General features: G+C 38.9%; 1 protein-coding gene across 30 annotated transcripts in view; it reads left to right on the top strand.

Moving 5' to 3' along the window:
* The window catches only part of ANKS1B (ankyrin repeat and sterile alpha motif domain containing 1B), a 405,789-nt gene that overhangs the window by 341,557 nt on the left and 44,985 nt on the right, over positions 1–19,247 (top strand). For 27 of the 30 annotated variants that reach the window (XM_088165098.1, XM_088165094.1, XM_088165099.1 and 24 more), the window contains one exon: positions 14,540–14,647. In XM_088165098.1, the coding sequence (XP_088021224.1) occupies positions 14,540–14,647 (108 nt within the window). Of the gene's footprint in view, positions 1–13,823; positions 14,450–14,539; positions 14,648–19,247 lie in introns of those variants that run through there. The other 3 variants (XM_088165113.1, XM_088165107.1, XM_088165109.1) reach the window with 3 other exon arrangements.

Raw genomic sequence — 19,247 nt, 5'->3', positions numbered from 1 at the left:
GTTAAAAACATGAAATTCTGAACCAAGGAAGTTTGTAAAGATGACCCTGGATGATTTTAAATACATGCCTGTTCCCAGGGGCTTATCATTTTTTTAATCAAAATGATACAATGATAACATACAAGAGGAAATTTTTAAATTTTTAAATATTTCCTGCATCATGACACAGTAATAATTTTTGGTTTAGACAGTGAGAAAATATCCTGGTGAGGAGATTTTATGGGATTTTAAATAACTAAAACTTAGATGCACAGTTTTATACAAATAATAATTCATAGCAGGAGCCCATGTTCACAAAATCAGTTATTTCTTCAAAATGTTATTTTATAGCTAGCTCTTCCGCAAAATGCTTCCTATTGGTAAAACATTGTGTTCTCTCTATGTCTTATCTCAATAAAGAATTAAGCAATCATACTATGTGTGGTAGTAAACTCAGTTGTCCTAAGTCACAGCTGATGAGGGGAGGTGGTTGCAGTTCTCCTTGCAGTACCATTTGTACACAAGACTGCACAGACTATGAAAGAATAGAAACGCATGTGGGTGTTTGTTCTCTTCATTTCCACGGTATCCTAGAGTTGCAAAATAAGGACAGAGATTGCTGAAGAATGAGGCGGTCTTTTTCTGCAACCCTGAGTGCTTATCCTGTAAATAATGTATATAATAGACATGAAACATACATTAAAAATGTTCATTCCATGGTTATTTTACTGCTTATGGAGGACAGCAGATGCCATTAAATCAAATCTGATTTTATTATTAATTCAACTGCTTCCTTTCCGTTTTTTTGTGGACTTTTTACGTTATTCATTAGTCAGCAGTTTTTGCTCATTCTTTTGCTGTCATTTCTCCCTGTCACCTCTGCAGTGGTCAGCTGAATGAGGTGGGAATATGGTTGCAAGTGTAGATAAATTTCTGAGTTGGGTGGTGACTGATGGGTGGTAAAGAAATGAAGGGGACCTAGAGGAAAGCTGCAAGGGAAAAGGAATTTGGGGTTTTTTGAGCTGAAAATAAGATGTGAAGAGAGAGAGGGAGAAGGTTGACAGAGAGGGAAGGAAGTTGAATTTGCAAAGAAGAAAATAGGAAAATTACCTGAATAGCCAGAAGAGACAGATAAAATAATCTACTCTGGTTATCACAAATGCCTTCTGATGTCACCTACTGATATCCTTCAAATAGTTGCTTTTTAATTTTATTGTAAAATGTTAATCCTTCCATTATCTATTTCTCATCTGATTACTATAATGATCCATCTTCTGGTCTTCCTATTCTTCTCTCATGTTATTCATCCTCTTAAAATTCCAGCACTCATTTTATCTCTCGTAGGTTCCAAATTTTCATTTTGCTTTATTATTTTAGGAGCTTGCGTTGGTTGTATCTGCAGTTAAGGAGCAGATTAACAAAACTTAACATTTGCATTTTAAGTTCTCAACAGCTACAATTCTTTGTACAGTTAGTACTTAATTGAACTCGTGGTGTCTCTCACCATCTTTTCATTTGTGATTTGCACATGGTGTTTTGTCATTTGTTTGTTTTCCCTGAGCATGGATGTGGAGGAGTCCCTGGCCTGTACAAGGTCTTATTTCCCACTCGTCTGTAAGACAAATGTAATGTTCCACAGTCCTGGCTCTCTCTGAAGATGAGAGCATTCATTGATGCCTGAGATGCAGCCAGAGATGAAGCATGCAGCAATGCATTCGGCATGGCCCTGTTTGCAGCATGCAGCTCTAGGGCAGCAGCAAAGCAGCTCCAAACGGGAAGGGCACGCTGGGCTGGTGGAAGAAAAATTTGTGCACTGTAGCATTCCACTGTGCTTCAAACTCCTCCATCCCTAAGCCTACCAGCATCCTGGTTTGGAACTGGAGCTTCTGTGTCAGTCCCCAGAAGGCTCTACCAGCAGATTGCTGTAGTCTGGAAAGAGGCTTGGAATTCCAGGGAGCTAGTTAGTGCACTGTGCTCTGCTCCCTGTTTTCCAAACTGAAATACACATTTTCATATCCTGAGCAATTCTGAAGAGCCAGTACATTCAGTGTTTTCTTGTCACCCAGAGGGTGGCTGGGCTCTGGAACAGGGCAGTGGTCACAGCACCAAGCCTGGCAGAGCTCAGGGAGTGCCTGGACAATGCTCCCAGACACAGGGTGTGACTCCTGGGGATGGTGCTGTGCAGGGCCAGGAGCTGGACTTGATGATTCTGATGGGTCCCTTCCGACTCAGCTTATTCTGTTGTTCTGTGATTTTATAATGTTTTCCTAATTTTAGGTATAATTCTATATCTTCAAGTGTGAAGAATCTGGATAATTTTTCCCAGTCCATCCATGCCATACTTCGATGGCAAAAACATTCCTGAAGCACTCTTGTGCTGGGCCTGTCCTTTGGAGCTGTAGCCAGGGAGGGCACCTGGCTCCTGGGGCTTGGTGGGAGCATCAGAGCTTGGTAAATTCCTGAAAGAATTTCATGAAAGATCACTGGACCAAGTTTAGGGTGAAGCACAGAAGAAGTTCCTGACAATGAAGGAATTTCCCACTGCTATATAAGCCTGTGGTTTTTAGTGCAGAAATAGAATATAACATTTCAAAAGCGTATTTTAAATTAAGCACAGTCATTTCCTTACAGTTCTGTTCAGAAATTTGGTTTACTTATGCAGTTGAGTACCTGTGAAAAATCTGTTTGAGAAGAAAATATGGACACAAAATATGAATGGAAAATATTTCATGATTCAAAGGTTCTTATTACAGCAGGAACAAGTTTAAATGTCAGGGTTCTTAAAATGAGAAAAGGCTTACACTTTTCTGGATCCAGACTGGATCAAATACAGGAAGAATTTTAAAACCCCCGTAAATGAGATGTATGCTTGAATAGTAGACTTTCTAAAACTATACTTAACAGTGACTAAATTTAGGCTTACTGACTAATTTGAAATCCAAAATTATTTAATTCTCTAGTACAACTCAAAAATACATTTTAAGTAAGTCGTGTGAAGATACCCCAGGTGGCTACAGATTAGAACATAGCAAATATGTAAATTATATTATCATCTAATTGTCCATAATAAGAGTCTTTTTTCTCTTTGCTTGTTATTCATATAAATCTACTCTTCTGATTCATTATTAATCACAGTTCATGTGGTGATCTGGCATAAAATGCTCATGACAGGATTTCTTATGTTATAGTGAGTTAATGTGATCTGCACTGTAGTGCATGTTTGTGACAAGATCATATAGAAACTTAATTGACTTCACAATAACTCCTCTGGCTATTATACCTAATACTATAAATTAAGAGATATAAACGTATATGTAAACTAGTATCTTGTTTTGCTGTAGCAAAACTTGTCATCCCAAACAAATGTAGATTGTCATGGCATTATTTCTGATGTGAAAGGTGATTATTTAACACTGTAGTAACATTTGTAAAATAGGATTGAAATAGAGTATGATCTTCATAATGCGTAAACGGGCTGAATCAGTTATATAAGATTTAATTGAAGAAATGTGAAAGTGATTTATTTTGAAAGTACAGATCACATGAGAATATAATGAGTTCTGAGTGTATCACTGAGCAGCACTACAGGGGAATAATTTGGGCAGGAGGACTAGAGCTACTGGGTATTTGACTGAACATCAGTCAACAACAGAACACAAAAAAAGGAATGCCGTGCATAGTAGCAGGAGGAGTGTGTATAAAAACTTGTCGATTTCTGTACCCTAGCATCCTTCCCATGGGATTTCACCTGGGATAATATGTTTATACATTGTATTCTTTATGTCCACTTTAAACAAACTAGGAAAAGAAAACAAATTTCAATTTTTGGCAGGAGAGTTTTGCAAAATTGTATGTATGTTGCAATAAATAACTTGCAGAAGAAAATAAAACTTCATATTGATGAATTATTTTCAGAAATCAGTGAGGACAGAACAAGAGATATAGAAGTGACCATTTAGGTTAAATATTAACAGAAACTGTAATTCAAGAATCAGAGGGGTTAGTTGTTGGGTTAAAGATATTTATAATCATAGGATCATTTAGGTAGGAAAAGACCCGAGATGATTGAGCCCAACTGTTAAGATAACAATGCTAAGTTTTAGCTAGCTCTGCCAAGATAGTTGTTGAATTACAATATTTAGAAGTACAAAAAGACATGACTAGAGATATGGGAGATTCTTGACAACATTCACTGTGATTTGGAAATCAGTATAGATGTGATTCCAGTCATCTGACTTCTTGCAACATGGGACAACTGTCCCGCAGTTAGCTGAACCCACAGGTTCGATAAGCCCAAATATCCCCTCATGTAGCACTCTGCAAAGTAAGGACCTGCTGGTGTTACTGCTCCTGATGGGAAAAGGGAGGAATGGAATCCCTGGAATTGTCTTTCCTTCTTTTGACTTTATTGTATAGGTTGGATAGGGTTAAGATAAAGAACAAGACTATCAAAGCCTAAACCATGGAGATGAGGCTTATTTATCTTCCCTTTGAAGAGAATTTTCTTTTTTCAGGAACTTTTGATAAGGCTGAAGAAAAAAAGGAGAAAGAGTAGAGGTGTAGAAGGCATGCTGCCCTACTCTGCATGAGAAGTCAGTCCTGTACAGCCCTTCTCACTGAGAAAAATCAAATGGAATTTGCAGCAAGAAAGCCTTTCCCATGACAACCCATTCATTGGTGGGTTTTGCCAGAATGCTTCATTAGTAATGCATCTGCCCAAACTGTGGATTCAGAAACATACATCTATATTCTTTTTCATTTATAAAATAGCTTAAAGGACAAGAAGTTTGAGATGACCAAAACTTTGCCGGTATTCACTGTTAATAAGAAGTTTGAGGTAGCTTTTTTTTTTTAACCATAGTACAAAATCAGCCTCATGTTTGGAGAGCTCTTCAGTACAGCTTGCTTTGTTCTAATTTGGTTATGTACAAAAATGTTTCTTCCTTAAGCCAGACAAATGTTGAATGTTTAATGAAGGAATCTGCATAAGAAGATGTGTAAGATCTGAACTGCCTTGTGGTTTCAATCTCTATCAAATCACACAGACAATAATCTTTTCTATTGGAATTTGTTGTGTTGCTCAAAGGCACATGGGAAGAACTTACTTGAGCTATTGACGAATGAATATTTTTGCCGCTTAATTTGTATCCTTTTGTAACCCCACTTTTTGATGGCATTCCTTCCTGCTCTTACCTCAAAGCATGAAAGAAAAAGATATTTTGAGAAATGCTTTTGCTGTCCCCTTGCTGCCCCTGGCAGAGTTAATCCAGCCATCCTGCTGTGCTTATAGAGCCTGTTCTTTCCCACCCACGGTGCTTCCTCCTCACAGATTAAGAGTCAAAGTACAGGATGATGCTGGCTCTGCCTGTGATGTATGATTCCCCTCTGCCATGGTGGCCATTGCCTTTTTTAAGATAAGGACGATCATTGATACCATCGTGACTGCATTGAGGATATGAAAAACGCCAGGATATAAGGGAGAGCTAATAGCTTTCTTAAAGCCATATCATGTATTTGGAAAGTGGGTTAAGATTTGGGGTTAAGAACCTTGCAAGCAGCATCACAATCCAGATTGAATGTAGATTAGTCAAAATCTCTCTTAATTTATTTAAACTACGCTGATCAATCAGATTACCTGAAAGAAAACAGTAGATTACTTTAGCTGGAGTTGAGATGAATTGGTAGCTTTTATGTATGCAGTAGCTTCTTCCATTTGGTGTTAAAGGATGATGTTGATGAAGTGGATGGCAATGTGAAACTTGGGGAGAGGGGCTGGCATTTAATTCAATTTAATTGTTTAATGAGAAAAGATTACAAATCAAGATAGTAAAAGATGTCTGGAAAAATAATTAGATGGAGATTTTTTTTTTAATTAATTATTTTTATGCTAAGGTTGTATGTCACAACCTATACTGAGTTTATTTGTTATTCAAAGTTTATTCTTCCAAGGAGTGTCCTTTCTGAAAGAAAAGTGATGAAATTGGTCAGCTGGCTGCTGCTGCAGTGCAGGTAGAGCAGTAATTGAGGATCCTCTTTACATCACGTCATATCTGTTGGTGCATATTTCTTGTAATTAATGAAATTAACTTCTTGATAGTGGTGACATTCCTGGATGGCATAACACATGGTGCCCAAAAACAAAGTTAAAGTTGCCTATTACCAGCATGTCACAAAACGTGTTCTTCCTTCAGCGTGCCAACCACTGTCAGTGACAGTGGTATGGCTGAAGGTAAGCAGCTACTCTGCAGTAGGGTGAGTCCACACTGATAACTGTTTAGACAAGAGCTGCTGAGTACTAAAATGCATGGGCTTATAGACCATGGTTTCTGTTAAAGCATTATGACTCTTTACTTTTTTAATCCTAGCTGCCCTCCTCTTTTGGGTCCATTGTGAAAGAAGCTGCAGTTTCCCTGTAGTGGGTTCATCTTGTGTTTGGCTCGTGCTGCTGTGTAAGCACAAGCAGCTGCTGGAAATGAGATTTCCACACCTTCTTCTTTCCTCCATGTCTGACTGTACTTTCCAGCCCATTTACTTGTGCCAGTGTTAGCATTTCTGTGATCAAGGAACAAAGGAGATGAGGATCTGGCCATACAGAGAGCTACTCCCTGCCCACCTCCCACGTCTGTTTTTGGAGTGGATGAGATCCCAGGACTGAGATCCCTGGGAGGTTGCTCTGCTGCAGGTGGTCCCACTGCAGCCAGAACCCCTTCTGTTGGACCAAACCCTGGCATTTCTTTCTGCAGATCTTTCTTTTAAGGAAGCAGTTTTCATGAGATTTATAGGACAATGCACCTGTATTTTGGCAGTGAATGGGGATGGGTTGTGGCCTCAGCATCATGCTATCAGTAGTACTGACATTACCAGTGACAGCTCTTGTATCAAAGCCTGCAAACATTTTTCAGATTTTTGTCATGATGATACTTTTACAACTTTTCCCCTTAAAAAGTGGGTAAATGTTAATGTTAGCAGTAGAATAATAGTGCATTGCCGTGTTTGTAACTCTGGGATATATATACTACTGTAAGGAATAAGTATATTTTGGATTGCTGTATGTCCTATATGAACTGCTCCATAACATGCTGGAGTGTGTGCAGAGAAGGGCAGTGGAGCTGGGGAAGGGTCTGGAGCACAAATCTGATGAGGAACAGCTGAGGGAGCTGGAGGTGCTGAGCCTGGAGAAAATGAGGCTCAGGGGAGACCTTATTGCTCTCTACAACCACCTGGAAGGAGGCTGCAGCCAGGTGGGGGTCAGCCTCTTCTCCCAAGTTACAAGTGATAGGACAAAAGGAAATCACCTCAAGCTGCACCATGGCAGGTTTAGTTTGGATATTAGGAAAGAATTTCTTCACCAAAACCATTGTGAAGCACTGGCACAGATGCCCAGGGAAGTGGTGGAGTCACCATTCCTGGAGATATTTGGGAGATGTGTAGATGTGGCACTTAGGGACACAGTCTAGTGTTGGACCTGGCAGTTTTGGTTCCGTGGTTGGACTCAGTGACCTTAAGGGCCTTTCCCAACTTAAAGGGTTTCCATGATTCTGTTTTTGTGATAGCACAGCCAGAATGAAGCCATAGCCTCTGTGCATAGATCTCCCTTGAACTAGATATTTAAGAGTGGAATCAATGTTTTTAATGTGAATGTTTTACAGTACAGAAAAATAGTTTTACTAAACTGAAATAATTGTGATGCAGAAGTAACTAGGACTTCATGCATACATCTGGTAACTGAAAAATATACCAAGAAGCTAAGTCTGCTCTGAATAGCATTTCTTAACATCAGTTCTGATCCTCAGTCCAGGTCCTTCTCTCCAGGGTGAGGGTTTTCCTTCTGTATGTTGATGACAGTCTTTCTGCACTCATTGTATATTTAAAGAATGTTGATGATGTTAAAAAAAAAAACAAACCAAAACAAACGTAGAGTTTCATTAAACTCTAGTAGTAGAAGGTATTTAACACCAACTTAGGCTTTTCACTATTTTTACTGCAATTTTTATCAGTCTATATAATTGCGTGATATAGAAATAAACAATTTCCATTCCTAATATATTAATATCTTTATAATTAACTGATACTGTTCACATATTGCAGAGTTTATCTTTTCATAAAAGCCTTGGTTATGACTGTGAGCTAGAATAATCTGCATTTTTACTCCAAGCAGTGAATGGCTGTTTACTTCTTCTGGTATTGTAAGAACTCTCATTACTCTATGTTATTATTGGCTTTAAAATATGCCATTTACTTAGTAGACAAATGTCCCATTCTTTAAATGGGCTTGAATGTTTGAGGGTTTTTTCTTTTGCTTGGAATTAAGTCTGCAATGAAACTGGATCAAAATCAGAAAAAAAAAGATCCATTTTAGAGCTATTAAAATTTTCTATAGAGATTTTTATTTTATCTCTTATTTCTCATTACATGAGCTGTATTTCATGCTTGTGTACAGATTAATGTGCTTTGCTGATAATTGCCTATTAAAAATAGATAAATAAATTATTAGCTCATTATGAAATGTGTTGTAGTACCAGTAGCTTTAATTATAATTTATCTGCTGGGTAAGTAATCCTGCAAAATATTGTGGGATAACATATTAGTATTGCAATTGCTCTCTTGTAGTGCTGTATGATTAACACTGAGGACCTCAGGCAGTAAGTACTCCTGGTCTCTGTGGCCACACATTCTTCAGATCTGATCTGAACCAGTAACTGGACCTATCATTAGCTCAACACACAGGTGAAAATGGAAGTCCTCAGTGGAGGGAACAGTCTGTCTTCTAGCACACAATTCACACCTTTCAGTTATCTAATATCTTTTCTACTTACTTCCTGTGAAAATTGAATGTATTCCTTTATGTACAGACCTGCTTAGTGCTTGCCATTTTTCACATAAATAGTATTTTCAGCCTTGTCTCTTAGAATAGGTAATCATTATTGTAACAATCTTGGTGTTTGTGTGTATACTAGATCTTTCTGATTTATGGAGTTTTGAGACTAATGTGACAAAAATGCACATATGTAATGTTTGTCATTACATCTGAGGCTTGTAAAATGGTTGAGCTGTGACTTATTTCTTAAGAGGCCATGTATTTATCTTTTTAATTTAAAAATCGTTTTTAAAAAATAGTCCAGCATGTATTCTGAGACACATCCTCAGGAGGCAAAGTGGTCAGGTATCAGTGTTTCAGTCAGGTCTTACTTCATTGCATTTTCCTGTGATTTTTAAAGAAAATATTAAATTGATATTTTTTTCACTGAAACATTAGTGTTTATTGATTACAAGCACAAAACTACAGTTACTATTTTTATCTTTAGTGGAGCTAAAATACTAGCACCTGGTATTTTCCATTAGCCGATTTGGAAAACACTTTCATGACAAAAATGGCCTGTCTGGCCAAATCAGGGCAAAGTCTGTCCTGAGAACCCCTAAAAAAATAATGAATTCTCACCTGTCTCAGTCTGACCTGGGGTGGCAATGGCAACTTTACTTGTAGAAGATTCTTGGCCTTTGCTTTCTCAATGCCCTTAAATGGACATTGGCATCTCAATTATTTATTTGAGTTATAGGAAACCAAACAAACATCAGTTCCTCATGATAACATACAGAAATGGGACTCACAAGACAGGCATTGGTGAAATGCTGTCATCAAGACCACTGGCATCTGTTTCCAGTTGTGTAATTAATTCCAGAGGATTGTGATGCATATTTGATATCTTTTTTATATGAAATCATTATGATATGGAATAATAAGTCTCTTACCCGTGTCTTCCTAGGCATAATAAACACTTGCTTCCCCTGCAGCTGTGGACACCAGAGCAGTTGCAGCAAGCCTCTGACCAGCAGGATGCTTTAGTGCTTCTGTTGCCATGTGCTGAGGAAGAACATAAAGTATCCCCATGTGAAAAATGCAATAGAAGTCTAACATGGTTTGACTGGATTTGGCTTTGTCTGATACTGGTAAAGCCACTGGGCATTCATAGAATCACAGACTGGTTTGGGTTTGGGGGGACCTTGAAGAGAACCCAGTTCTGAGTCCCTTGCCATGGGGGCCACCTGCCACTAGATCGGATTGCTCAGAGCCACGTCCAGCCTGGCCTGAGCACTTCTAGGGATGGGACATCCATAACTTCTTTGGGCAACCTGTTCCTCACTGTCCTCACTGTAAAGAATTTCCTTTGAATATCTAATCTGAACTTGCCCTTTTTAAGTATCATAGCTGACTTGAGCTTATTTAATTTTCAAAGTATACCAATTATTACGCCAAGTAATCTTGGTCAGTATACAGAATATAGAGTTTTTTGACCTTTTTTGTTTGTTTGGTGGGTTTTGTTTGTATGTTTGTTTTAACTGTTAAAACTGACAGCAGTTCTGTGGATGGGATCTGTAAAATTGATGCTGAAAATTTATACAAGTATGTTTAATCCTTTTTCAGATTTTCAGTTAAACCAATCCCATTGGTCAGGTGAGCTGCATGGTTGATCTGAGGTCATTTCCTGGGTATTCTGGACCCTGCCATGTTTTAGGATTAGCCCCGTGGGGCAGCATTGTGGCAGGAGAGGGGTAATAATCAAATGTATCCCTTCATCTGTAATTCCCAATAGCTTGGAGTTTATTCCAATATGACCAGCAGTAAAATGGTTAATAATTATTTTAGCAAGTGTTTTGAGTTGTTTTCTTGCAGAAATAGGAAGATCCTGCTTTTTTGGCTTTCATTTACCATTTTTTCTTGAATTCTGGTGTCTGATGCTGCTACTGGAGAATCACTAGCACTGTTCTGATCACTCTTTAATTTTATACTTTGTAGCTGGTTCCTAGTGTCCAATTGCTGCTACACATTTAGTCTAGACCTCCTGTGCTATTATGATCCTAATTTTAGCCCATACAAAAATTTTTCAGATTATTCCAAGAGAAGGAAAATTAATGTCTTGAATTTCAGTAATTTTTGTAATATTCTGGAAAAAAAGTAGAATCATACAGTATTGAATATTATAATTCAATTAGAGAAAAGATCAGGCAGAAGAATGTTGCAGAAATAATGCTCATTTTTAGGTGGAATAACTTCCAGCATTTGCACATACACAGTCATCAGGGAGTTATTGGGCTACATGTGTCTTTTGAAACATCTGTCAACTAAGCCAGAGATCTAAATGCAATGTTATATTGGTTATATTTGTGGATTTCTTTCATTTCCTAGTGGAATTTCATTTTGTATGCTAATCATTGCAGAGTACAGAAGTAAAAATAAGTAAATTTTTGTGCATGTATCAGTGCTTTGGACAAATGACTTGCCCCGTTCTCTTTTAATTGTATTGCAATATCAAATACATGAAGTAGAGTAATATCATTTTTGTCTCAAGTATCCTGCTGTCAATGTGGAAAAAAGCATGTCATGTACATACCTTTTGTTTTTTTTTCCTTTTGTCCCAGTAATGAAATAACATGCTGTGGACAGCCTTGAGCTACTCTGAACAGTTTCACAACATGTTGCTGCTGGTTCCTGCAGCCACACTGCAAAACTCATTTCATTGTTGTATAGTAAGTGGGCTACAGTCCATTTGACAAAATGCCTCACTGCATGACACTTAGGTGCATTGTATTGACTGTCCTTATTCAGTGTTAGTTCTGTGTTATGTTGTTCACTGTAACCTGATTTATAGAAATTATGTACCAGGAAAGCTAACTTGTGGGTTGCTTAGGTACAAGACTTTCAACATGAACACATTTCTATGATACTGCTTTAGGCAACTGTACCATTTCACACTGTTGACCTATATTTGTGATATTTGACATTTTTTATAAATACTGTCAAGGATAATCCATCACAGGACAAGTTTCCAGAGTTTCAGGATGTTTGTTAAACTCTCATAACTCAAATATAGAAGTGTTTCAAAAAACAGTATTTTATGTTTGTAAGTTGAGAAACAGGTTTTCCAAGTAGGAAAATTGCTAGGGAGTCATTTCCAGAAGAAGGCAGCTGTTTTCAGTTAATGGGTATGTGCTCCAGATGAGACTGGGATGCAGCTGCCTGTTGCCTGAGGACCATATGTTTCTGTAGGTTGCATCATTAACTCCCTCTCATTCACATTTGGGGCAACCACCATTATAATAGAAAAAATAAATGTGGAGTAAGCTTAGCAGTGCCCATAGTGTTTAAAGATCTGTATTACTTTCAAACTGAGAACAGTTTTTGAAATAATTTAGTCATTGAGACCTGTCTGCTGATCTCTTATGTATGCAGTCCCTCAAGACTCATGTCCTTTTCTCTCCCGTTGTTCAACAGCTCTATGAAGTCGAAGAGAATTGCTTTGTGTGGTTTGATGTAGCTAATAAGGCAGTCACAGTGCTGAGGACCTTGAAACAACCCAAAGAACTTTAGCTTGGCTTAAAAATCTCTGGATAAATGATCTTGTTGATGGGAAAGCATTATGAAAGAAGCAAGTTCACTGAAGTGCATTACTTGAGTAATGTTTAAAGCAGCTGTAGTTCATTCACGTGTTTCATACAGTTAAATACAGAGATAAACTGTGCACCCTTCTGTTTAACACTCAGTGTAAACTGAATACATAACTAAGTCGCCTGCATGCCTCGGGCATTTCTCTGTGTGCTGCATTATCTCAGCTTCACTCGTGCTTCTCTGGATTTAGCCTGGAAGGATAGCACATAGCAGGGTGGTTTGTGGGACTGCAGCTTGTGTCTGCTGCTGAGCTGCAGGGTCTGCAACACCCCTGTAAGCTGCCTCTCCAGAAAGGCCTCCATCTGCTTCATGTCATAGCCCATCACTTGGGAGACACGGGCAGAAAAGAGGTTATTGATGTCCAGCAGTATCAGCACAGGGACATCTGACAGAGAAAACGTGGACTGGTGTGCACGTGGATAGGCAGGATAATGGATGGATAGGCATGGGTGCCAGAATAATGACAGCATGTTGCTGTACCATATTTTGAGATACTGGATCTAAGAGATGTAGCAGGGTTTGGGTTTTGTTTGTTCTCAGGAATTGTAGCTCTTAGTGCTACCGCTTAAGCTGAGGTAGTAGTTCATTTTTGATGTAGCATTTCCAGGTTTTTTGGGGAACTATTACTTTTTCTAGGTTGAGCAAGAACTTCCTCTCAACTGAAGGGTGTTGACACACGGTGGTCCTAAATATAGTGGGAAGTACTGTTTTCTGAGAGGGAATGGAGGCAGCTCTGGAGTATGAAAACACATGTACAGTCTGAAGGAGTTATGTAAGGACACTGCTGTTTGCAGAGCAGAGGCTTTGCTGCTACATTTAGTGCTGCTATACACTCTCTATGCTACAGCCATTGTAGCTATTAAAGAATAGCATTGAAATATGTTATTTTTCCACTAATACTGAAAATTTCCAACTTGCTGCTTCTGCTCTCCCTCTTTTCTGAGAGCAGTGGTGGTTTTGTATAAGGCAGAGATACAGAAAAATACAAATGAGGGGTAGTTGCTGAAAATTTGGGGCAACTTTTTGGCAGCATTCTCAGAGTTTGGACAAGCACGAGGTGTGTGAGTAGATGGACATGTTCTTTGCAACAGTGATTTTGTATCTGATAAAAAAAGTAATACATCTCCAGGGTAAAGTTTGTCCACCCAGTGTTTCTTACACAAGGATGATTCTACATGATAATGCAAACTGTATGAGATATTTGGAGATTACCTGTGTGAATCTACACACACAGGTAACCAAGGGCAACCCTCAAACCACAGCCGAAATGCAAAGGGTAGATTTATTTCATTGCCTTGCTAACCACACCAGGTGACAGAGGGACAGGGCTCCATTCTGGCTGGCAGGAGGGGAGGGAAGGGCTCCTGCCTCTCTCTAACACGAGGCTTCCCCCACGTCTGTGAGAATGTTCTCTCTCCACAGGACTTCTCAAAACAGGCAGAGGATGAACAATATTAGGCATAATATATGGAGTTTGCCCACACCAAAAATTTTAGCATTCCCAGGTGCAAGGTCACTTTGAGAGAAACTCTTCCCTCCTCCTCTGCCAAATCTTGCAGTTTTAACCCTTTCCTAGCAACACTGTGAAAGGCATGGTGAATAAATTTAAAAGTGGTAACATTTACTCATCATACAATTCATTTTTCCCTTGTTGTCTCCTCTAAGCATTCGCTGGCTGTTTCTCAGTCTTTTCCTCATCCATCCCATGATGAGGATGGATGAATCACTTTAATCCTCATCACTCACTGTTTGCATGTACCTTTGCATTTACTTCTCCAGTCTTCTCATCCCCTTCCCTTTTTTCTTCCTGCTCTTCTGCCTTCTCTTCATTTCATTTTTGTTTCCTCTTTACTCATGTTTGAGTCTGGTTTTTTTTTCAGTTTTCCACACCTATACATGCTCTAGTTTCTTCCTTCATTTTACAGTGTTTTTCCTCTGATCTCACCTCTCATTTTCTCTTCTGATTGTTTGCCTCGCACAGTTCTCTGTCTGCTCAGGCTGTCTAGAGGACGAGCTCGTTGAAAGGTTTTAAGAGATAATGGCTTCAATCTGAATGGATCATCATGTAATGGTTGCCATATGCTCTTTTAATGATGTATTTTTATATTATTTCAGGTCTTAAAAATCAGCTTGATTGGGCACCGGAAGCGTGTTCTGGCATCTTTGGGAGACAGGCTTCACGAAGATCCTCCTCAGAAACCACCTCGGTCAATAACCCTCAGGGTGAGTCCCATGATTATCTGTTTGCATTTCTTGGCAAGTCAGCAAGGGTTTCATAACATTCACAAGAAAGCAATGGCTATGTTGAGTGGGCTTCAACTTACCTCACTTCAGAGTTGTACATTATGGACATCTTAGGCTGACCTGCTCTGTCACACTTCCCCATATGGCCAGCAGGAATATATTGACATTTTTTCAGGGTGACCCATGTGACTTGTTTCAGATGTCTGCTTTAGGATAAGTAGAATCTTAGAAGCACCAGCTTATCTTAGCTAAAGAAACTAGCTCAGGACCAGGGATGTAAAAGATGCACGTCTTCATTTGCCCACAGGAATCCCAGGCCAGCCAGTCAATACTGCAGGAGAGTTACCATTTTCCTTTCATGTTTTCAAATGTTTGCACTTACTTTTAAGACATGTGCTTTAGGCTTTCTTTAAGAAGAACCTCTTGAAATTGTTGAGATAAAAATGCCATTAAGGTGTCTCTGTATATCAAAAGTTTCATCATGTTTTTAATTTTCATTTGTATTCCCTCTTTCAGAAACCTTGTTGCAATGTCCCTGGGGTTTTTCCACTCTTGACCACATTTAACCTCCTTTCATTACACCACCTTCGCTCAGTTTCTCTAATCCAATGCCTTTGCTTACTTGTTCTTTGCTAGTCTTACCAAGTTGTGGTCTGATGGCCACTTCCTACTGCGTTCTCTCCAACAGAGTTGATAGCAACATTTTTATTTTGATATTTTAGGTCACACCTTTTGCATTTGATTAGATCTCATTATTTTCATGGGTCTGCATTTCTGACTGGAATCTCATTTGGGATTAAATTTCAAAATGTCAGAGAGTATCTGTGCTCCCAAGTTATATTTCCTGGTGTAAAGAGAAATACAGAAAGACAGAATGAGGGCTTATTTTTAAGTGTACTTAAAATTTCTGTGGCCAGCCTGTTTTCACCCTGCTTATTCTCAGATGCCCCATACAGACATTTTAGATCCCGCCCCTTAATTCAACCTATTCCTAATGCCATATTTAAAAAGATCTGACAAATCTGTAATGTGCTCTAAGGCACATTGCACAAATGTGTGGATGTTTTTCTTGTATTTTATTTTTTATGTGTTTTGTGAATGATTCCTGATGCATGGCAGGTGTTAAAACACTCCAAGGGAAGAGAAAGGATAAAAAGGCAGGCTTTTCAGCTGAATGTCTTCAATACTCTGGACTGGATAATTAATTCCTCCTCAGCAAGTGGGAAAGTTTCCACAGTCCACATTCTTGGTCAGGACTGTATATTTTCACTTAATATGGAAGGGAAAACTGGATGTCCTCCATCTGTAGTCAAAATGATAAAAAGTATCTGCTGCTGCACAGCTAGAGCTACTGATGCGGGCCAGTGCTAAATGTCATTTATCACCTCTTGGAATTGGAGTCTTCACAGAGAATCCTGAAGAGGGGGGACATGCATTTGGAATAAAGCTTTTCTTTCCCATCACCTGCTACTATGCCATTTCACATGAAACAAAGATATAGTGTTTATTTGTAGTCTGCAATAACTCGCATCTTGAAAATTGGCATAAATAAATTTTCTGCTGCTGCTGTAAGATTCATTTATATAGAATCACTGAACGGTTTGGATTAGAAGGGACCTTTAAGATCATCGAGCTTCAACCCTCTTTCTACTAGACTAGACTGGACTTTCTACTAGATTAGACTGCTCCACATCAGTAGAAAAGGTATAAAAAGTTTGTTATTTAAAGTTTACTTTTAAGTTCCCTAGCTCAAGCTAAGCAATGCTAATGCTTCATTTTTTTTAACTGTTTTTGTGTTAGCTTTTAAAATATTTCAAAGTAAAAGGTTAACTATTGAGGAAAAGCAAAAATTCTTTAATTTTTTTTAAATACCCACAGTATATGTTATTCCTTGTTGTATGTTACTGTGTACTAAGAAAACATTATTTTGATTTCAAATGTACTATATTCAAATATATGTATTACATCTATATATACACGCTATACAAATACACTTTTCTATACACAAAAATACAGAAATTCTGGATCTCAGGTTACCTGTGCAATCTTGCTTTCTTTCCTTGAGTGCATGATAATCTTCAATTACAGGACTAGTTTTCATGTCTTCATGGGAGCCCTTCCTCACCCAGTCAGCACTGGAGGCTGGAATTTAAACTGAAGGTACAACAATTTTGGCAGAAAATTTGCAGAAGTGCTGCAATAGTAATGATATTTTAACACAGGGATTAGTTCACTGGAGGGAACTCCTGGTTTTAGGTTAGACAAACATCTGTGAGACATGAAGTGTGTGCAGGCAGCTCGGGGAAGGATCTCTTAAGCTCCCTTCCTGCCCTGACCTCTGTGGTTCCAGGTGTACATGAGCAGCAGGTCTGAGGGGGGATGAGGCAGACTTTGAGAGTGAAATATGTGATCAGACATGCCTGCAGGTCATGTGTCCTTGCATTCACAGCTGGGTAGAAACATGATATGAGTAGCTGGTGACTAACAGCAGCGTGGTACTGAGGCCATGGTAGCACCTGCAAGGGTGTCCGTGCCTGCTCTGCAGGTTTGTTCAAGGAGATGAGAAGGTGGCTGTGGAGTGAGTAAGAGGAATGAAAGAAGAATGGGAGAGAGGTTCATGATTAAAGGAATAGTTGCACATATGAAACTATAGACTTATACGTGGTTTTGTCCCAAAAAATTGGATAATTTGTGGTAAGTTATTTAATTAATTGCCTCCTAAACAGTCACTAATTGTATTTTACTGACAGTCTCCATATTTGACTGAAGTCTTGAGTCTGATTTATGCAAGTGCTGAGTACACAGTGCTGGAAATTAGATCAACAGAAGTGGAGTTTGGAACTCAAGCACTTGGGAATCAAGCAATAGATGTTGTAATTGAGTGACTGTTACTTTCTAACCTTTGTCTGTGTGTCTCAGGTCACCCACACTAAAGCAGTGTTTATAAAATGAGAGAAGTCACAGGTATGGTGAAAATGAATTGATTGACATTTCTAAAGCACTTATGAGCATCATGACTATGATGATATTAATCATCCTATCTTGAGAGCAGGATTTGATAAGAGTTTAGGAGACACGTTGGGGCCATGAAACAAGGTGAGAATAAAATACTGACTACACAATAACTAATGATAGCACGGTGCTGAGTAGATGACAACACGCTGCACAGTTGAGGATCCATCTGTGCTGTGAAGGACAACTCTGAGAAAATAGCATAAAATCATACAATGACATGCTGTTCCATAATGCAGAGGCACAGTAATTATTTTATTTCTTGAGTTGGTATTTCTTGTCTGTATTGCCTTGCCAGCAATCTTCCAATATAGATCTCGGAGTGAATTTCCTCCTCATATGCAATTTGATAAAATATGAAAAGCTCGATGAGGGCTGGAATCTCTGTGTTTATTTGTCACTTTGATACACTGGTGGCCCTATCAGCCTGCAGCAGTGGGTGATTCCTGATTCAGAGCAGAGAGAGGTTACCTGCCTGGCTGGACCAGCAGATATCACTCACTAAAGAGGATCTTGTTTGGTGCCCATGTATTTAGGTTATTTTCAGAGCAGAGGTGTGTGCACCATGTTGTTAGACACAGGGAGGGTGGGTTTTAGAGATTACACCTCACCAAACCTACTGAGCACGTGCAGACTACAGCTTTTCAGAAGCTTTTAAATGGGCCAAATGTAGGTGGATTTTTGTGAAGGAGGGAAAAGATTATTCCTAAGAGAAAAACTCTTTTCTTTGCCCTGGGAAATGCCAAGTGCTTGTCTCAGATCATAGGAAAGCCAGGGAATATTAAAAAAAATTAAATCCCAGTTAATTAAAAATCACTAAAGAGCTATATTTTCTTAATATTTTTCTTGTTGGCAACATGAAAAATACTAATCCATTACTGTGATTGCAAGGAATAATGTTACATAAACTCCTACACTTCAAATATTGACATCAGGCATTACTATGACTTGAACTTTCCTTTCCATTTGGAAGAGATTACAACTCTCTGATTTCTTATACCAGATCTTGTTTCTTAAAGTATCTTGATGCTTCTCAGAACTGGGCTTACTTCAATGTAATAATGCATGAATCATCCACTTTAATTCTCTCTTTAAGTAAAAAGGCAGAACTTTTTCACCTGCCACAGTGGAGCAGGTTTTTGCTTGCTCCACCATCTTCAGGTCCCCTCTTGTTGCTCAGTATGGAAATAGAGCATTACAGCAGCAGGTGGTTAAGAGGAGGTCTGCTCTGAGTACATGTGCTTCTGGGCACGTTCTGCCAGTACTCTGCATCATGAGAGAGGAGCATTTCCCATTCAGCTGCAGTGACAGTGTTTTCTGCTCACACTGGGTGGTACTGGTGCAAACTGGACAGCACACTGTAGCTCCCTGCTCCTGCTGATGGAGCTCCAAGAGAGGGTGGAATGATGGACCTGGACACCAGTGTTTGTAGCTGGTGTTTGAACAAGTGGTGTCCTGTGCATGAGAGTAGGTGTTTCCAAAGGTACACAGGATGGCTGGCTGTGGCCAGTGTGGTGGCAGATCCTGGTAAAATGTATACCAGAAGGACCTGTTTATTTATTTATTA

This window comes from Sturnus vulgaris, chromosome 5 (assembly GCF_052056855.1).
Source record: "Sturnus vulgaris isolate bStuVul1 chromosome 5, bStuVul1.hap1, whole genome shotgun sequence".
In the NCBI taxonomy this organism is placed as follows: domain Eukaryota; kingdom Metazoa; phylum Chordata; class Aves; order Passeriformes; family Sturnidae; genus Sturnus; species Sturnus vulgaris.
Note: the sequence above shows the minus strand (reverse complement) of the source record. Positions and strands in the feature narration are given on the sequence as shown.